At 42.9% G+C, this 16,853-nt stretch overlaps 1 protein-coding gene across 7 annotated transcripts in view; it reads right to left on the minus strand.

Annotated features, from left to right (window-relative positions):
• LOC135396493 (serine/threonine-protein kinase WNK4-like) overlaps positions 1-16,853 on the minus strand; it is a 126,951-nt gene that overhangs the window by 98,239 nt on the left and 11,859 nt on the right. For all 7 annotated transcript variants that reach the window (XM_064627500.1, XM_064627499.1, XM_064627501.1 and 4 more), the window contains exons 2-3: positions 8,237-8,498; positions 4,769-4,968 (exon numbers count right to left, since the gene is read on the minus strand). In XM_064627500.1, coding sequence (XP_064483570.1) covers positions 4,769-4,968; positions 8,237-8,428 — 392 coding nt within the window. In that variant the 5' untranslated portion in view covers positions 8,429-8,498. The remainder of the gene's footprint in view (positions 1-4,768; positions 4,969-8,236; positions 8,499-16,853) is intronic.

Genomic DNA, 16,853 nt, shown 5'->3' on the forward strand with positions numbered 1-16,853 from the left:
CCCCTAGTTTCAAAACTTCCTTTGACAAGCAAAACTACTCACACAAATATGTCTAAAGCCTCCAACTTTCCGCGATTCCGCAAAATTTCGTGGAAATAACGATCTTCCGCAGAATCACCTTTTTTCCGCGGAATGCTGTAATTCACTATGCAATTAATAATTTATGCTCCCTTAGTCAATAACGCCTATTAGATCTAAAAAAGCCCTTCGCTAAAAAAGCCTCGTGCTAGAAAAAAAACCTTGCTTCGAGCGATGCCTGCAAACGGCACCGGCAGCACACGCACGACCAGCGCGAGTCACATGGCACGGTTCTTCTCTCCCCGCGTGTTGTAAAGAAATGAGAAAGAGTCAGCACGCACGTGCATTCGGGGAACGGTGGAGAACGAACGCCTTCCTATTCGTACGATGTCATGTCGCACCTTAGGAAGAAGACTGCGCGGGATCGCGCTCAGGAATACAGAAACGCCGTATTCTATGAGGACGGAGGCATCCTTTTATGCAAGGTGTGTGCTAAGTGTTGTCGACCATCGACGTAAATCTACAATCGACGACCACGTACAGTAAACCCCCGATAACTCGAAGCCGTAAAAACCGGAAAAAAATTCGAGATAAACGGGGTTTCGAGTTAAGCGAACAGCGAAAATTACGTTGCCACGATGTTACCACAATGCGCTATGTTATGGAACGTAAAAAAAAAAAGCGTTCCTACAGTAATAGGGCTCGTAAACAATTCCGAAGCCATTTATTTTTTAACATCATCTGAGACTGAATAACTCCGTAATAGTAATAGCAATGGCATTTGCGTCTGTGAACAAGAAAGCATCTTCAAGCACTTCATTGCAACGCATGAGACGCTCCTCCCGGCACGTCACTACCGCGGCCACTCTCGACGATTTCTGTATCACTCAGTTCACCGCTACTGGAACATCGCCGTCGTAAAGCGCATAGTCCTCGATGTTCAAGTCCTAAGTCACTCTCCACAAAACATGCGAGGCGCATCACGTTGTTGCACAATTCATCACAGCCACTGAAGTGGTCTGCTGGCTCCGGTACGGCGATGGAAGACCAGAAACACGCATGAATGAAACAGTTCATGCTATTGGCTTGATGAACTTGCTACCAGGCCTTTGATAAGTGCCACCTTCCGCTCCAAAGTCAGGGACTTTCATGCGCGTTGTTCAGCCATCGTGACGCCGCGAAGAACAAAATGAAGAGATGCACGGACGAATGCAGAGGAAGAGGAGGAGGAGGAGGAGGAGGAGGAGGAGGAACGTTGAGTGGAAAGGGGAGTGCTGTCTGCCTGCCACAGCTAGTGGCACGTGAGGCGTGAGTCACTATGACTGAAAGGCTTTGACCTTGACCTAGCCGAGGGGACCGAAGAATGCACGTTATCAGCCGTAGGTACGCTGACCTACCGGTGATGGGATTTGAAGATATCCGTACTCGGGCAAAAAAAAGCTTCGACTTAAAAGGGCCCAAATATATAGGAAGCACTGGGACATGGATCGAGACGCAAAAAATATTCGAGATAACCGATATTTCGAGATTAGCGAGTTCGAGTTAACGAGGGTTTACTGTAATGAGCAACAGGCACTGCATCAACGCCGACAAGTTGAAGCGAAGGCAGGAAGAAACGCAGCGAGGCAATAACGTTGTTGCTGGTTGTTCTGGACTGCAGCAGCGTGATGTAAGATAGCAAACGCTGGACTCTGTGGTCACAGCCCGGGAAGCAAGAATGGACGTTGTTACGAAATTTCTCGAAGCACTCATGGCCGCTAATATTCCGCTGGAAAAGGTTCGAGGCCCCAAAATAAGGAATTTCTTGGAGACGCGAGTTACCAACGGCGGGTCGATAACGGAGACGAACGCACTTCGCTGTCAAATTCCAGAACTGTTCGAGAAACACGAAGCTTGGCTTAAAGGTGTGCTGCATGGGTCGACAGTGCCGGTGGTGGTCGACGAAAATAATGTGGTTAACAGAAAACAAAAGTCTGTTCATCTCTTTGAGGTACTGGCTGGCTTGATCTGAGTGCATCTGCTTCCAGATATGCATTTGAGCCACACTTGCAGAATGGCACGAAATTTGCGATTTTTACTCGCGGACGCCCGCGGATTTGACATTGGAGCCCCGTGGAAAAATTAATTTTCCAACACAGAAAGTTGGAGCCTTTAAATACGTCCCTGTGTTACTGAAGACAGTTTCAGGGTCTGCTACCACGTCTATTGAGGACTGCAACATACATTATATGCTGGTAGCTACAATAGCATAGTAATGGATATAGTCACTTGTGTGTTGGAGTTCTGTACTTACAGACGTAGGTAGGAACGCACTTGAGCATTACAAATTATCATGCAGAAAAGCTAGCTGCTGGACATGTTGTGGACTGAGTGAAGTTCTTCGAGAATTGACGATGTTTCCAGACAGCGAGAACAGACGCTCACTTGATGCAGATGTGGCTGGCACTGCTAAATATTTTCTTGCCAGTAGTGCGAGTTGTGGGTACCTGTGCTGGCCGGTCCTGTACCACCATTCGCAAGGGTTCTCATCACGGTTGAGGGGCTGCTCGCTTGTGTAGTCTGCCATCTCAGTATGTGGATCAAGTTCTGTGTCTTCTTGATGTCTTACAAGGACGTCAAAGCTGTGCCAGAAAGATGTGCTCTTCACTTGAGGGCCTTGGCTTTGGGACAGTAGTGTTGAAGTGGGCCCCTTCAAATTCCCCAGCTCGCTCAATACCGTAGTAGTCAGCAGTCAGTTCTGTAACCACATCTCCATTGCATGGTCTTCCTTGTATATAACAGACCTGTACCTTAGGTCTACAAACATAGCCATGCTAGCAGTCTCGTCCAGTTGGTAATCCAGAAATCGTGTCTTGAGACTTTTGATTAGGTTTTGAGCAAATGCAGATTTTTCCTTTTCAGCAACACATTTCAGGTGTGCAAAAATGCAATACAAGATAGGTATCTGAGAGGACAAGGTAGGATACAGGTCACCTTCAACAGTTCTTGTAGCCTCTGCTAAGGATAGCAGCCTTCATGTTACGCGCATTATCTGTAACGATATACACTGTGCATGTTTCAGCAGGAATGTCCCATTCTTTCACCAGTGCTTCTAGAGCTGCTGCAATTCTGCTTCAAGTGTGCTTCCCTGGGAAGTGAGACGTGTTCAGATGGTAGCGCTTCATGGAGAATGCAGTAGTCAGGAAGTGGCAAGTCAGGCTGATGTAGCCCTCATTTGCATGTGATGTCCACATGTCCGACGTGAAAGAGATGCTTTCTATGCAGTCTTCGAAATCTTTGTGCAGCTCCTCCTGTACTTTCTTCCTGGTGTCTCTGTAAGGTGTCGGTATCGCGACCCGAGAAATGGTTGTTCTCGAAGGCAGTACGTATTCTGGGACGGCTTCATTCATTAGTTCGCGGAAGCCCCGATCTTCCACAAGTCTGAACGGCTGTAGGTCGATTGCAATCATTCGCGCAGTCTTACCGCCCAGTGCTTCCTTTCTTCGCGCCGGCAGTCGATCTTTGGTCTTCGTAGTTTGTTATTTTTTGCTGAGTTGTGTGCTTGCATTCTTCGATCTCCTTCTCATAAGCCTTGAAGGTTGATTTGTGCCGCTTTAAATGGTTTACAAGACCAGACGTCGCACCCGTTGGAGTGCACAGCGCTGCGCTGCACGTCTTACAAGTTTCAGTTGTCTCGGAATAGTCAAAATATTTCCATATGGCACTCCTCCTTTTTGCCAATGGCTCACCCGACGCCTCCTGCTCTTGCATGGACAACAGAACGGTCGTGCAATCATGAAAGACAGCAAGGCTTTCGCTACAGACACGCGGGACTACTACACTGCTACTTCCAGTTGTACAGGCTGACACTGCGAATCAAAACCACGTGCTAGATGGATCATGGCATGATGATGATGACGATGATAGCCAGAACGAATGGCGATGCCGATGGGGCTAGTAGAGCTTTGCGCCTTGCCAATAACACAGTCGAGAAAGCGCGTGACCATAGCTGCACAATGGCGCTAATTTTGACAGAGAACTATTCGAAAAATATTCGAAAATTTCGAATAGATGAAATTCGGCGCGAATACTTTCAAATAGAGTAAACTATTCAAATCGTATTCGAAATTTCGAATATTCGCACAGCACTATTAAATACCATACTCACACACAAGTCAAACACTTATTTCCTGGCACTATGTAATATTTATAAATGAACTATAAGAATTACATATTTCAAATGATTAAATTTATCTCTCGTTATAGTCAGTGCCTTCAAATTCAGCCACTGATTTGTTGTCCTAGTCTATGTGCGTTGCTGTGTATGTGAGACAAGTTTGTGTGCATTGTAAAACATGAAGGATATGAGAACGTAGGCTCATTTACAGACCCCCGCCTTGACCTGCAGTAAAGATTGGGTGCTTTGCAACAGAGAAAAAATTGTTCACACCTACTAGAGTTGCGCGTATCACCCATATGCACACCTGAAAAAATGTGTGTTTATATGCATATGTAAGGTACAGTTGTTAGTCGCTATCAGGTGCCAGCTAGATCTGAAAAGAATAGTGGAAGGTGCTTAAATATGTGTGTTTACATGTCCAGTTCACCTCCAGGTTACATTAGTGGCTATACCACCAGACAAAAAACTTTGTGATCTTCGAGACAAACAGTGAGTAATTTTGTGTCACCAATACTGCACCTATGCACAGGGATGATACACATCCCCCAGTTGCAGGGATGGCAAATGAACAAGAGAAACAAGAGTGCTCACGGTGGCAACCCAGCATCTTCTCCATTGCCCCAAGGCTGCAGTCCATTTTCCAGTTCGGGAGCCCTCTGTAGCCTCTGCGTCTTGCGCTGGTGGACAGTAAGGGGGACGTAACGGAAGGGTGCCGGTGGCTTGCGAGGCGTGGGTCCACTGCTGGACACCACAGATGCCTCTGCTTTCCGCCGTCCAGCAGCCTGTATACTCTGTAACATATTCACTTGCTGTAATGAGTGTTAGCATACACTATACACAGGCAAACATGATTCACATCATCATTTTCTATTAAAATTGCTACCATTCATTATAGAAGTATAGAGTAGAACCTCTTTATAGTGAAGTTCGTTGGACTGCTGAATCAGCTGTCCATGGCTAAGTTTCAAAACATGGACTTCTACATCTGTATCTTAACTACACGAAGGTTCACTATATAGAGGTTCTACAGTGCATTACATGTCAACATTATTCTAAAATTATATTAAAATATTAAGTCATGCATGCATCACTGCAGTACATTACTGACTGATACATTGATGTAGAAAATTTTATAGATCTGAACGCAAAGAGCATCTTCTACTTTTACTTCACTTCTTATTTTATATATACTTCTTTATCTTCACTTCTACTTTTACTTCTACCTGCTGCCTTACTTCTACCACATCGCTACACAGCTGATATGGCATGAATAGTTCTGACTGACAAAGCACACTAAAACTGTATTGGCACCTTAAAATCAGGGGTGGGCAGTAATACTATTTTTTCGTATTATAATACTAATACCTAATAATCCACAAAAATGTCTATTATAATACTAATACTTTTTGAAAATGTGTATTATAACACATAATACTAATACTGTGTTATAATACATTATGGTAATAAAGGAATACATAACCTTTTGAAAAGCCCGGGACGTACACAACATTTGTTTCACAATTTACAGTGCCTGTTGTATGAAACAATAGGTGCATTACCAATTATTTGGCTTTAATAAAACTTTTTCTCAAAAATTCAATCTTTGAGTCAGTGGTGGATCAGGGGGGGGGGGGGGGGGGGGGCGATCCCCGCCCCCAAAAGTCAGTTTACACATAGCATTTCCCTCTCTCCCCTCCCCCACTACGCACCCTGACAAAGAAACAGTCCCCCCCCCCCCCCCCCCCCCCAAACTGAGGGTCTGGATCTGCCCCTGCTTCGAGTGCTCTCCTGTATGGAAGAAGCAAAGAACATCTTGTGGCATATTGAATATGCTACAAGACGTCTAATACCTGTCCCCTTTAAGACTAGCCAGGGTAGAGGGCAACGGTCCCTCCTGAGCTGCCACCCCCTCCCAGCGTGGGAGGGGGGCGAAAATTTCCCGCGTACCAGAAGTTGAAGCTGGCCCTCGTGAGTACATTAACCTTGGACACAGAGCTAGTAACACTTCTGATTGTTCCTTTCTTTCCCAGGAATTTTATGACCAGAGAGGGTACACTGACTAATCCCCATAGGAGTAGGTGTTCAAAGAGCAAATGACCTAAAACGTGTGGTGTGCTGACCCACCTGACCGGATTATCACCGTGCTGATGGCGCATACGGAGTGAACGAACACGTCAAAATCCGAGAGTATTACTCGAGTTTTATAATACTTGTAATACTTGTTTTTGCATATTATAATACGTAATACAGATACTTTTCTGACACCTGTATTATAATACAAATACAAAATGTATTACAGTAATACTATTATAATACAAAGTATTGTAATACATGCCCAGCCCTGCTTAAAATATACCTTGCACGGGATAATTGGAACTCTAGGAGTAGACAGGTATGCATAGCACTCAATGTACATAGTATTGCACATTATGGATAAGTTAGTTGATATCCACAATATTGCTGCACACAAAAGAAATTCCTGCATTTTAAAGTAGCATTCAACAAATAGAGCAACACTGTAGAAGTTTCTAAATGTTGAATTAACCTTGAAAAATGTTTTCCAAACTTACGGAGATCAACAATGACGGTGACAAAAAAAGGAAAAATGCAACGTTCACTTATTCCTCAAATGTGCTCCACTCTCCAGGTTCTCACGATAAAGCTGTCGAGAGCATTTTCATGTCTCATGTGAGCAGTCAGTTATACTGCTGCTTTTCTTTACAATTGTTTTAGATATATGAGGTTACAATAATGAGAAGCTCCCTGATGTAACGTGTTTGTATGCTTCTTCCAGAAACTTTAGTAGACCGCACAGGAAGCAATACCTTGGTACAACATTACGGGTAAGACTCAGCTGATCCCCCCCCCCACAATCTAATCCTCATTACCCCCACAAGACACAGCTGATCTCGTTGGAAGGCTGGGACAGGCTCACAATGGAAAAATAAAAAGACCATTCACTGAGGTGGGAAATACAGGGTCCTGATAATTCGGCACTATGTGATGCAGCTTGGTGACATTTGTTGATGCATTGGAGGAAGGGAAGTGGTGTCCTGATTTGTAAATAATCAAAGTTTTCAGGGTAACATAAAGGCTTGCACAGGTTTAGGTACACAGGGGTAGGTACAATGAATGCACTGCTTTCACAGTGTGCAGTTTTCAGAAGTAGTTTGGCCAGCAGTTGAGTGCCCCTGTAATCGGCACTCTCTCACACATACCACATCAGCTTCTAAGACTACTGGTTGGTTATACACATGTATACTTATTGACACCGGATGGCTTCAGGCTTGCTACATTAATATGACACGTAAAAAACTTAAATACAATGGCACTTATACACAAGTGTTCCGTTCCAATCTTGTGCATGTGCATGGTACCTGGAAGACTTCCTCAAACCTGTGAGGCTCAATTTTAATTTACAGACATGGTCATTCATAGTTGTGTTCCAATATAGACATCAGATTTCAGACTTGTTGAGATTTGTGTGCAAAAGAAGTCATTACATGAGCATGTGCTGCCAAACACCGCCAAGCCATGCAAGCGCAAGAATTATGCTTGATCTAGTTTCGGCGCAAAGTCTTCATTAAATTGTTTGGGAAGGCAGCCTTCTTCTGTTCAATGGTCAAGGGCCCTCACACCACGGAATAGCTGATTGCAGGCCACGTGTTTGAGACATCCTGATCTAGTTTATCCCTAAGTAATGCATTAAACTCTACAGAGCCAAGCAATCAAAGGAAAACTACATTTTAAGGAGAGAGCAGACACAGATCTAGGAGGGGTTCAGATGTCCTGATCCCCCAAATTTCTGTTGTCACAGAGTGCTTCAATTGATATTCGGCAATGTATGTAGCATTCTGTCCAAGACCAGACATCCCCTCCCTTACATTTTCATCCGATTGCACCATAATTGCAAGTTTATACTGCATCGATACAATAACATATGCACCTGCCAGTGCATATAAACAAATGTCCAGACAGAAGTGCCCAAATTTGCAGAGATGCTAACCCAAGGGAACCCTTCTATTACTGCTACTATTAAGCAAGTGAGCAAGAAGCCACCTTTGTTGAACCACTGTCCCGGGGTTGTCGAAGCCTTGATGTGACGTTGCGAGCAGGAGCCCCTGTTCCGGGGCGTCGATGCACTTGGGGGGCTGAGCTCAGGGGCTCTCCGCTCTCTGCTGCATTTGCTGCCCCTTGCGCAGGCTGAGAAGTGTCTTTCTGGGGTGCATCCTTGTGGGCGGCCCTGAGCATGTCCAGGGGGTGCCCTGCAACCCTGGGTGTCCCTGGGGGTTTCACCGTGGACGGTCCATCAGCCCTATACCTGCAAAACAGTATGTATTTCAATGTATCTACAAGTAATTTGTATGATTACTTGTACGGGAACGTTTCTCTTCTGGGGCTCTATTCCCTGCAATACATTCCTTGAACAGCAGGAGACATCACGAGATCTTCATGATGCATCCATCACTCGCTCATTCTACATCAGACTGGCACAGACACAAGCAAAACGGCTCTACACAATAGATCCCATGGCATAGCACAAGCATGTGTGTCTACCATCTCTTTCATCTGCCTTGGTGTGACAGCACTGTTTTAGTACTAGTGTCCATCTGTGGGTGCAACCCAGGAAGGAGGTCGGGTTGCGCCCATGTAGAGTTGCTGGACTGATAATTCAGTAGGGCAGGATGCAGACCTCCTACAGGCTTCCTACAGATCTCGTTTTAAATCCCAGATGCACGATTAAACTAGAGTAAGGTTATGTGTGTAGTGCATATGCTACACAAAAAAGTACAGAACTGTAAGGGGTATCTAGTCGCAGCTCCATAAATGTGGTTTCATTGTCAGGAACAAAATAACACAGCAGAACCGTAATGGAAACAAAATTGGAAGGCGGGTGTCAGAAACAGAAAATGGGAACTGAAACACGATAGTTTTGAAAACAGAAACAGCAAAGAAAAAAATTCCCTTTACCCTTCCCTGGATATACCTCCTCTATATATATCATACACAATGGTCACTAAATATGTATGTACGTATGTACACTATATACTAGGGATGTGCCAACTGAATCCGCGAATCCTCAAATCCTACGCAGGGATTCGAGATTCGCGAATACGAATCCCACTGCCCAAAACTGCGAATCGAATCTTTCGAATCCACCAGCCACATTTGTTTGTTTCGTTTTAAAATCGGCACCTCCAAGCCTGCTTGGCTGGCAGCCCCTGAGGCGCGATAAAGCCACAACATAAAGCTCTGATATTAGAAGTTTAAAAGTAACACTGTTTTGCTTTGATTGCTTCTTAGTTTTATGGGGTGAGTTCAGACACCTGAGTTACGTATTTCCTGTAGTCGATGAACATGTTAAATAAGTTACACTTAGGAAGGTGTTTATGCCCAAACAGCACAAGATGTTGCAAATGTGTTGCATCAATGTTACCTCAACACTGATGTGTTGCAGCGATGTTTCATGCCCACATTTGTCATTGTAGCAATTTACTTGCTTCAATGTTCATGCTATGTCTCAAAGCTAACATTGTGATGATGTTACTGGAGCAAGTTTCAGGGTCGCTACTCACTACTAATTTCCTTCTACAAAATATCATTATTTGGTGGGCTGCATATTGTCATGCCTTCATGCATCATTTTTTTCTTGAATATGTTACATTCAGGTAATGTGGCGTTTACATTGTTGATGCAATGTTTTGCAAGCAATGTCAATGCTATGTTGCAATTGCATTTCTTCCAAAACGCTTGATCAGCGACGTAAATTCAATGTTGTGCAATATCTTTATTTCAATGTTTTTGGCGTATTTCAAAAGATGCGTAGAGCTAACAGTATGATTGTGTTTCCAAAGCAATGTGCGTGTGCTACACTAAAGAAATGTCGCAGTTACATTGCTGATGTGGTGTTTGGCAATCAATTTTAGTGCAATGTTGCAATAGCATTGCTCACAAAACAGTGCATCAGTGGCCTAATCTTGGCGACAGATATCACCAAGACTGTAGTGCTCCTCCGTTGTTGCTTTTATAGATTGCTACAGTGTAAAATAACTGGTCATTGGCAGTGTTGCATCAACATTGCAATTTCACATTTTTTGCAATGTTGTTTCAGTAATATTGCTGCAAAATAACGAAGCCGGTCTTTAGAAATGTCACACCAGCATTGCAACGTCACATTTTTGCAATGTTGTTTCAATCACATCATTGCAGCATAACGAAAGCGGTCATTACCAACATAACATCAATATTGCATGGCAATATTGGTGCAACGTCACTGCAAGAATTTGTGCCGACTGGGTGGGTTTGTCTTCTCCCAAAATTTGTTTTTTATTAAACAAAGATAAAATTCTGCTTCAAAACACTTTTCAGTAGAAGAGTTTTTCCCTGGCTTTTTAAACTCTTTATAAAAAAAGGATTCCAAAGATTCAAGATTCGGATTCGGATTCGAGAAATTCTGGATTCGTCCCCATCTCTAATATATATATATTATTATATCTGGTCTAAAACCTACCATAAACATAATGCTATTTTGAACTAGAGCTCTGAACCTTGCAGCAGCATTTTCAGATTCTTCTGTGACTATCTTATTCCAAACTTCTTACTTTGTCTGCTTCTACTTAGCCCTTCTAAATGTGGCACGTTTAAGTGAAATTTTTTGGCACCTCACAACTCATCATTCTCAGTTTTTTACCTGTATTTGTTGCCTTTTCTTTTCTTCCTTCTTTTTCTTTCCTTTTAGCTAACTTTCTGCAACTGCTTACCTCTCTGTATGTGTCTAACTGAATGTTGTTTTTCGTAATATACTTGAGCATATTTTCGAAGGCAAATGTTGATTTCCTAAGTTGTTGCTGTCTGTGTTGTAACACTAACCTGCTTTTTATAATTAATTATTAAGATAAATTATTATTTGATAATTTGATAAGTATAACTCCCATATACCAATATTTCGTGTAACCGACAAAATATTTTACATATTATTGACTCCATCTGTCTTTAGTCGTCATGGACGCATGTTGTATAAATGCCAGTTTACGTTGGTGCATTGATGTGTGACGGTAGTGGTACATAACCTGCTTCAGTCTTTTGTTCTGGCTCCTGTTGTTACAAATTCCGACGGTCAGTCTTCCGGTATGTAGATTGGCAAAGCTTTTATGCAGTAGTCTGCTGCTTTGGTTTTACTTACCTTAGTGTACACATTTTGTAATCCACTTAATGTGCATTTTGATAGCTTCTCATAAGAAACACACTTTCTTGTCATTTATATTGATATCGCTACTCACTACTAATTTCCTTCTACAAAATATCATTTGGTGGGCTGCATATTGTCATGCCTTCATGCATCATTTTTTTCTTGTGCCAAAGTTTTGCAAGAGGTACGTTCTGTTACATCCTCAGTTCTGGCACAGGTCACTGTTAAAATGAGCATGTCCACCTAATATTGCTGCTACTAGCCCCCATTGACAAAGACTACATGATGGGTGAAGTGTAAATAATTGCAGCACTCTCACTATTTTAGCACAAATTTGGCATACTTTTGCAACATCTTCAATCACTGAATGTCAGTTCCAAACTTCCAGCATCATTTTGTCATTCCACAATCGTTCACAAACTCCCAACTGCAGGTCAAGGCAGGGAAGAGCACGGTTATAACGGAAAGACTTGACAATGCCTCAGATGTGTAGCATTCTGACCCGAAATTCACCACTTATGCAATAATGCCACATGGCACATGGGATTGTGTTGCTTTCACGCTTACACTGTACTAAACCTGACCACTGCAGAAAATGGAGTAGCATAGAAGGAGAACACACTTTCGTGCCATGTCCTGTCCTGTCGCTGGAAGAGAAAAAAAGTGCAACAAGCACCTTGGTTTACTCTACGAAGCCCTCCACAATGACGTAACCAAGGAATCTTCCAGGGAACTAACGATGCGGCAACTCGCAAACAGTACGGGGCCTGCGCTATTGTTTTTCCTGCGTCTGTCACATACGCATCACTGCCTCTGACAGGCAAAAAGTTTCCAGCTTTACCAAGTACACCACAGCTCACTTCCACTAAATCCCAAACTTAGAACGGCAGTACAGATGTAACTGCTGAATGGAAATTTTGAAACTTTAAACTAAGATCATCCCTCTGTCCTCCTTTCATCAACTCACACAATTCATTTTGTTGTACTGTACAACATGTGAGATGCACCTGACCCTCTCTCACAGCGGCCCTCCATACTGTCAAAATTTGCCAAGTCCATTTTTTCCAACTGAAACAGGCAAGGCTGCAGCATTGAAATGCACATTCATTTTAACAATCACCTACTTTCTAATGTACAGCATTACACGTGCCGGCAACAGAGGGATTACGAGGAACATTGGACTACTATGCATGTGGCACATGGCACTTGTCTACTCCATGGCACTTGTCTACTCCAATGCACAAAATGGATTTTTGGTAGATTCCATCGTCTTTGTTTTCAGACATCTGCCATAAAGACGTCTACAAGTTTAAGAAAAACTAATTTCTGCTCTTTTGCTACTTCTGTGTGTACATTCATGCATGGCAATATTTTATGGCATAGTAATGTAAAAACGATCTATAGTCATGTTCAACTTAAGAACGAAAAGAAATGTAGTCCATCAACTGCATACGCCGTTGGAGCTAAGAGCTAAGACATGCAATAGCGTGCCAGGAGAAATACTGCAGTGCCACCACGCAGTGTAGTGTCATGTGGCCAGTCTTAAAGGAGCTCGGAAGGCACTTAAATCACTACAATTTATTTAAACCAAGTGGTTCTCCTGCTTATTAAAGTGCACCATGCGAAGTAATTCAATGAACAAGTGCACAAATATCGCAGAATTCGATTTTGAAAATTGCGACCGTGCGCAACGGTGGTAGTGCCCGAAACGAGCCGCCTGCGTCATTTTGACGTCAGGAAAGAGGAGCCGCTGGCTGGTTTAGAGGAATGTCGTTTGCTATTTTTCACTCGGAACCACACTGCAGCAGTGGAAGAAGTTTCTTTTCGCTGTGTCTTTGATTTATCAGGTACAATAAACGAACATTGGTCTACAGACACCGTTCAAGGTTAGGCCATGAGATTATAGAGGCCATCCTCATTGAGCTCCCTGAACAAAGTTGTCCAAAAATCAGTCAACCTGTCCCCGCTCGAGCTCGCTTTTCTCTCCCGCGACCTTCCGGAGTAGGTGCATTATGAAAATAAACTTCGGGTGCCAGTTGAACACTGTTCTGTCCATGTCTGTGTTTTGTATGGTGTTCCTTATCGTGATGATTGTTACTGTTGTTCTATTGTGTGTGGCAATAAGTATAAAATCAGCGCAGCACTAAGCACTGCTTCCGCTCACGCTTTAAAATGATTGCCGCATCGCTATGATCATAGTTTGCCCGTCACTTCGACTAGCAACTTTGCTAGCCATTCAGTTGATGACTCCTTCAGCCGGAGGAGTGTTCTTGCCGATACGTTGTCAGACAATATCTAGTGAAATCTATCGCAATATGCCTTTGCCGGCACGTCGCGGCTTCAAGCGTTGAACATCCACTGGCTCTCGCACAGACCAACAGAGCCAAGCAATGTCATAAATCCACCATAATTTATGGTCAACTTACCAATCATCGAGCTAAACGAAAATTAGCCGATGATGGCTACAAACATGAACGACACAAACACGCAAGTTTGATTTCATCCGTGCCCACCGCCTTTTGTTTGGTTACCACATAGCGACCGACAACGCCGGTTAAGTTTGCGCCCGCCGACATATCAGCATGCACTGAAACTGGTAACATGTTACTAGTGTAAATAAATGTTATCTGACTAAACAATGCACAGTGATGCTTGCAAAACTGCCAAGGGCGAACTGTGACTAACCTAACATAAACATAACATTACATAAACATAACATTGCAACATAACATAAACATAACATTGCAAACACTGAACTAACCTAGTAATAAACTAACCAACAAGCCACCCTGCTAAGCCAAACAGCTGCTAAAATGTGGCTTTCGTTCGCTAATAGGACTTGGACACACATCGAAAACCCGTGAATTTGAGTGGTTAAGTAAATAGTGATGTTATGTTCTTAAACACGGCATATCTCACGAAGCAGTCGAGCATTTTCCTTGATTTTCGTTGTTTCCAGAACGTGAATTTCGAGATCAGGGATTTCCCGACTAGGAATATCGATGTCCTCCCTTATTCATCACTTGACAGGGAGAAAGAAAGGAAAAAGAAACAGAAAGAAAGAGAAGAATACCGGGCAGCACTGACCCAGATAGACGCGCGGACGCCGCTTTCTACTTTAATGACATCAAAAATGACGTTTTTTTCCTTCTCATCCTCGTTCAAGCATGAGGAGCGAGTCGAGCAGGAATGTGTGGCGGGAGCGCGCGGTGATGTTCAAGTGACATTTTTTCTACGAAAAATATCGCATACAGAGAAAATATGCATGTTAATCATCAAGTTAAGTTAGCTGCTTCGACAATGCGTTCGGAACTGAAAACTTTTTAGATGGCTTTCTGAGCTCCTTTAACAGCCATTACGGAAGCAGAGTGAGTATGATGGATCACAGTATCCCGTGGAGGAGCGATTGTGACCTCTCTGTGTCCAGCCACCCTATCTGTGGCTCAGTAATATTTTGAGAGCCGACGAACTACATTTCTTTTCCTTCTTAAGTTGAACATCTCGGCACTACGTCATGTGAACCTGTTAGCATTATCGTTCATTAAGGGCACACAGACCATGTTGGCATTTTGTTGCTGGTTGCAGCCACCTATGGAGGCTAAAACAAATATTAATATGAATAATAATAATAAAAAGACGAGGTAACCTGATCACATGCTGGGATTGTAGAATGGATGGAGGAGAGGGATTACCTTTCCCAAGCAGAGCAAACAGTCTTCGCTAGATAACTGGAGTTCACATGAAAATTAAATGCCGAAGTTGACATCAACTTCATTATTTGCTATTGTAACCTTGGATGTGTCCCAGCAGTCTCAGGAGCTCCGAAGGAACTTTGGTATGGCAACTCTATGGTATCTACTTATTTTCTTTTTTCTTTTTTCTTTTTTTTTTTGCAATTACGTGCCGCGAAGCACACAACACGAAAACAGCGTCCTCAAATTGGTTAATTGTAAGTTACTTTAATTTGTTTTAAGTTAATAAAGTTTGTTAATTGTTAATTTGTTAGTCACTACTACATATATAAGACAATTACTGTCTGCAGGAAAAAGTATGAATGGTAGGTTGCTTTATATGATGTGAAACAGATGTGCTGTTTTTCTGTGCTCATAACTGATATCAATTCTTGCACTGCCTAAAAAAAGTATTAAAAGTAGTAGAGTAAAGTATTAAAAGAAACTGGCTTAAGCGTCACAAGGATGGGATCGAGTTACGACATGAATGTGCTAATGTGGATGGACACAATAGACCTCTCCCTGTTTGTAAACAAATGACGTCATAGTGTTCGACAGGGCCACCAATTTGGTAGGGTTGAACTACGCTCGAAGCTAGGGGCGAACAAGGTCATGCCCCAAAGCCACAGTCTTGAGGGGATTAGGATGGTCTCTGAGAGGGACGCGACCTTCGGTCCTACTTTTGTTTCAATAGGAGGCAGCGAACAAATGCTCATTTGTGGAACCCAGCCCTCCCCTTCCGATTTGTTTTGGTTTCAGTCTGTCTACCAACGTCATGATGACGTTTCTCGGGTAGAGGTCTATTAGGAGAATACAACAGAAGCTGATAGATCAGAAACTCAACAAAATAGCAGCAGCAGACAGTGCTACCTCCCCCTGAATCTTTCATAGGATTCTAAATGCAATTCTGTTCTTAACTGCACATAGCATCTTGTACCATCGTCATTGTGACAGCTCATGGACCTGTTGAGAAGCACAATTTTGTGCTGGAAAAAGACCCTCCCGGGAAACAGAAAACCACTAGAAGTAAAATTATTACTTTCCTAAAGATGTGGCAATCAAATTGGGAACTCATGCTCTACCCAAATCTTTCATAGGATCTTTCAAGATAATTATGTGCTTAGCTACACAGGATGTGACATTTTGTGCAGCTCTAGAAATCATTGTAGAGACTCATGGAAGTGTTGAAAGGTACAATTCTTTGCTGGGTGAACACTTTCTGGGAAAAAAAAAAAAGAAAAATGCCAAAAGTAAAAGCATTGTTCTATGCCTCAAAACATGCCCCTGAAATTTATAGCTCATGTACCACGAGAAATTAACTGCAAACATTGTGCACCATAAATTTTGAAGCAAGGCCCTGAGGCATTCGTATGAACAGCATGCAGATATTTCTCAATCTCTCATTGAAAGCAAACATTGCTTATGTTGCTGTTAAGGGAAGAATACCATGCAACAGTACTACTATCAGGGATATAAAAGTGTCACCTAAAAATTACAGATTGAGAAGGACAAGCATGAACAGCGAAACAAACACAAAGGGGCAGAATGACAACAAGATCTTGCTTCATGCACCTGCCCCCTGAACTTGATGTAGGCATGTTCGAGGAATATTTTCTGATGATTTAATTTCGTGGTGCATGTCTCTGTGGTTGTGCTATGGAGCTCAAGTGCTGCACTTGCATAAAAAACAGCAAAAAGAACACTAGAGGAAGGAAGAGAGGATGTACCAGCTAGCCCAGCCCTTGCGAGGACAGCA

This window comes from Ornithodoros turicata, chromosome 6 (genome assembly GCF_037126465.1).
Source record: "Ornithodoros turicata isolate Travis chromosome 6, ASM3712646v1, whole genome shotgun sequence".
NCBI classification, from domain to species: domain Eukaryota; kingdom Metazoa; phylum Arthropoda; class Arachnida; order Ixodida; family Argasidae; genus Ornithodoros; species Ornithodoros turicata.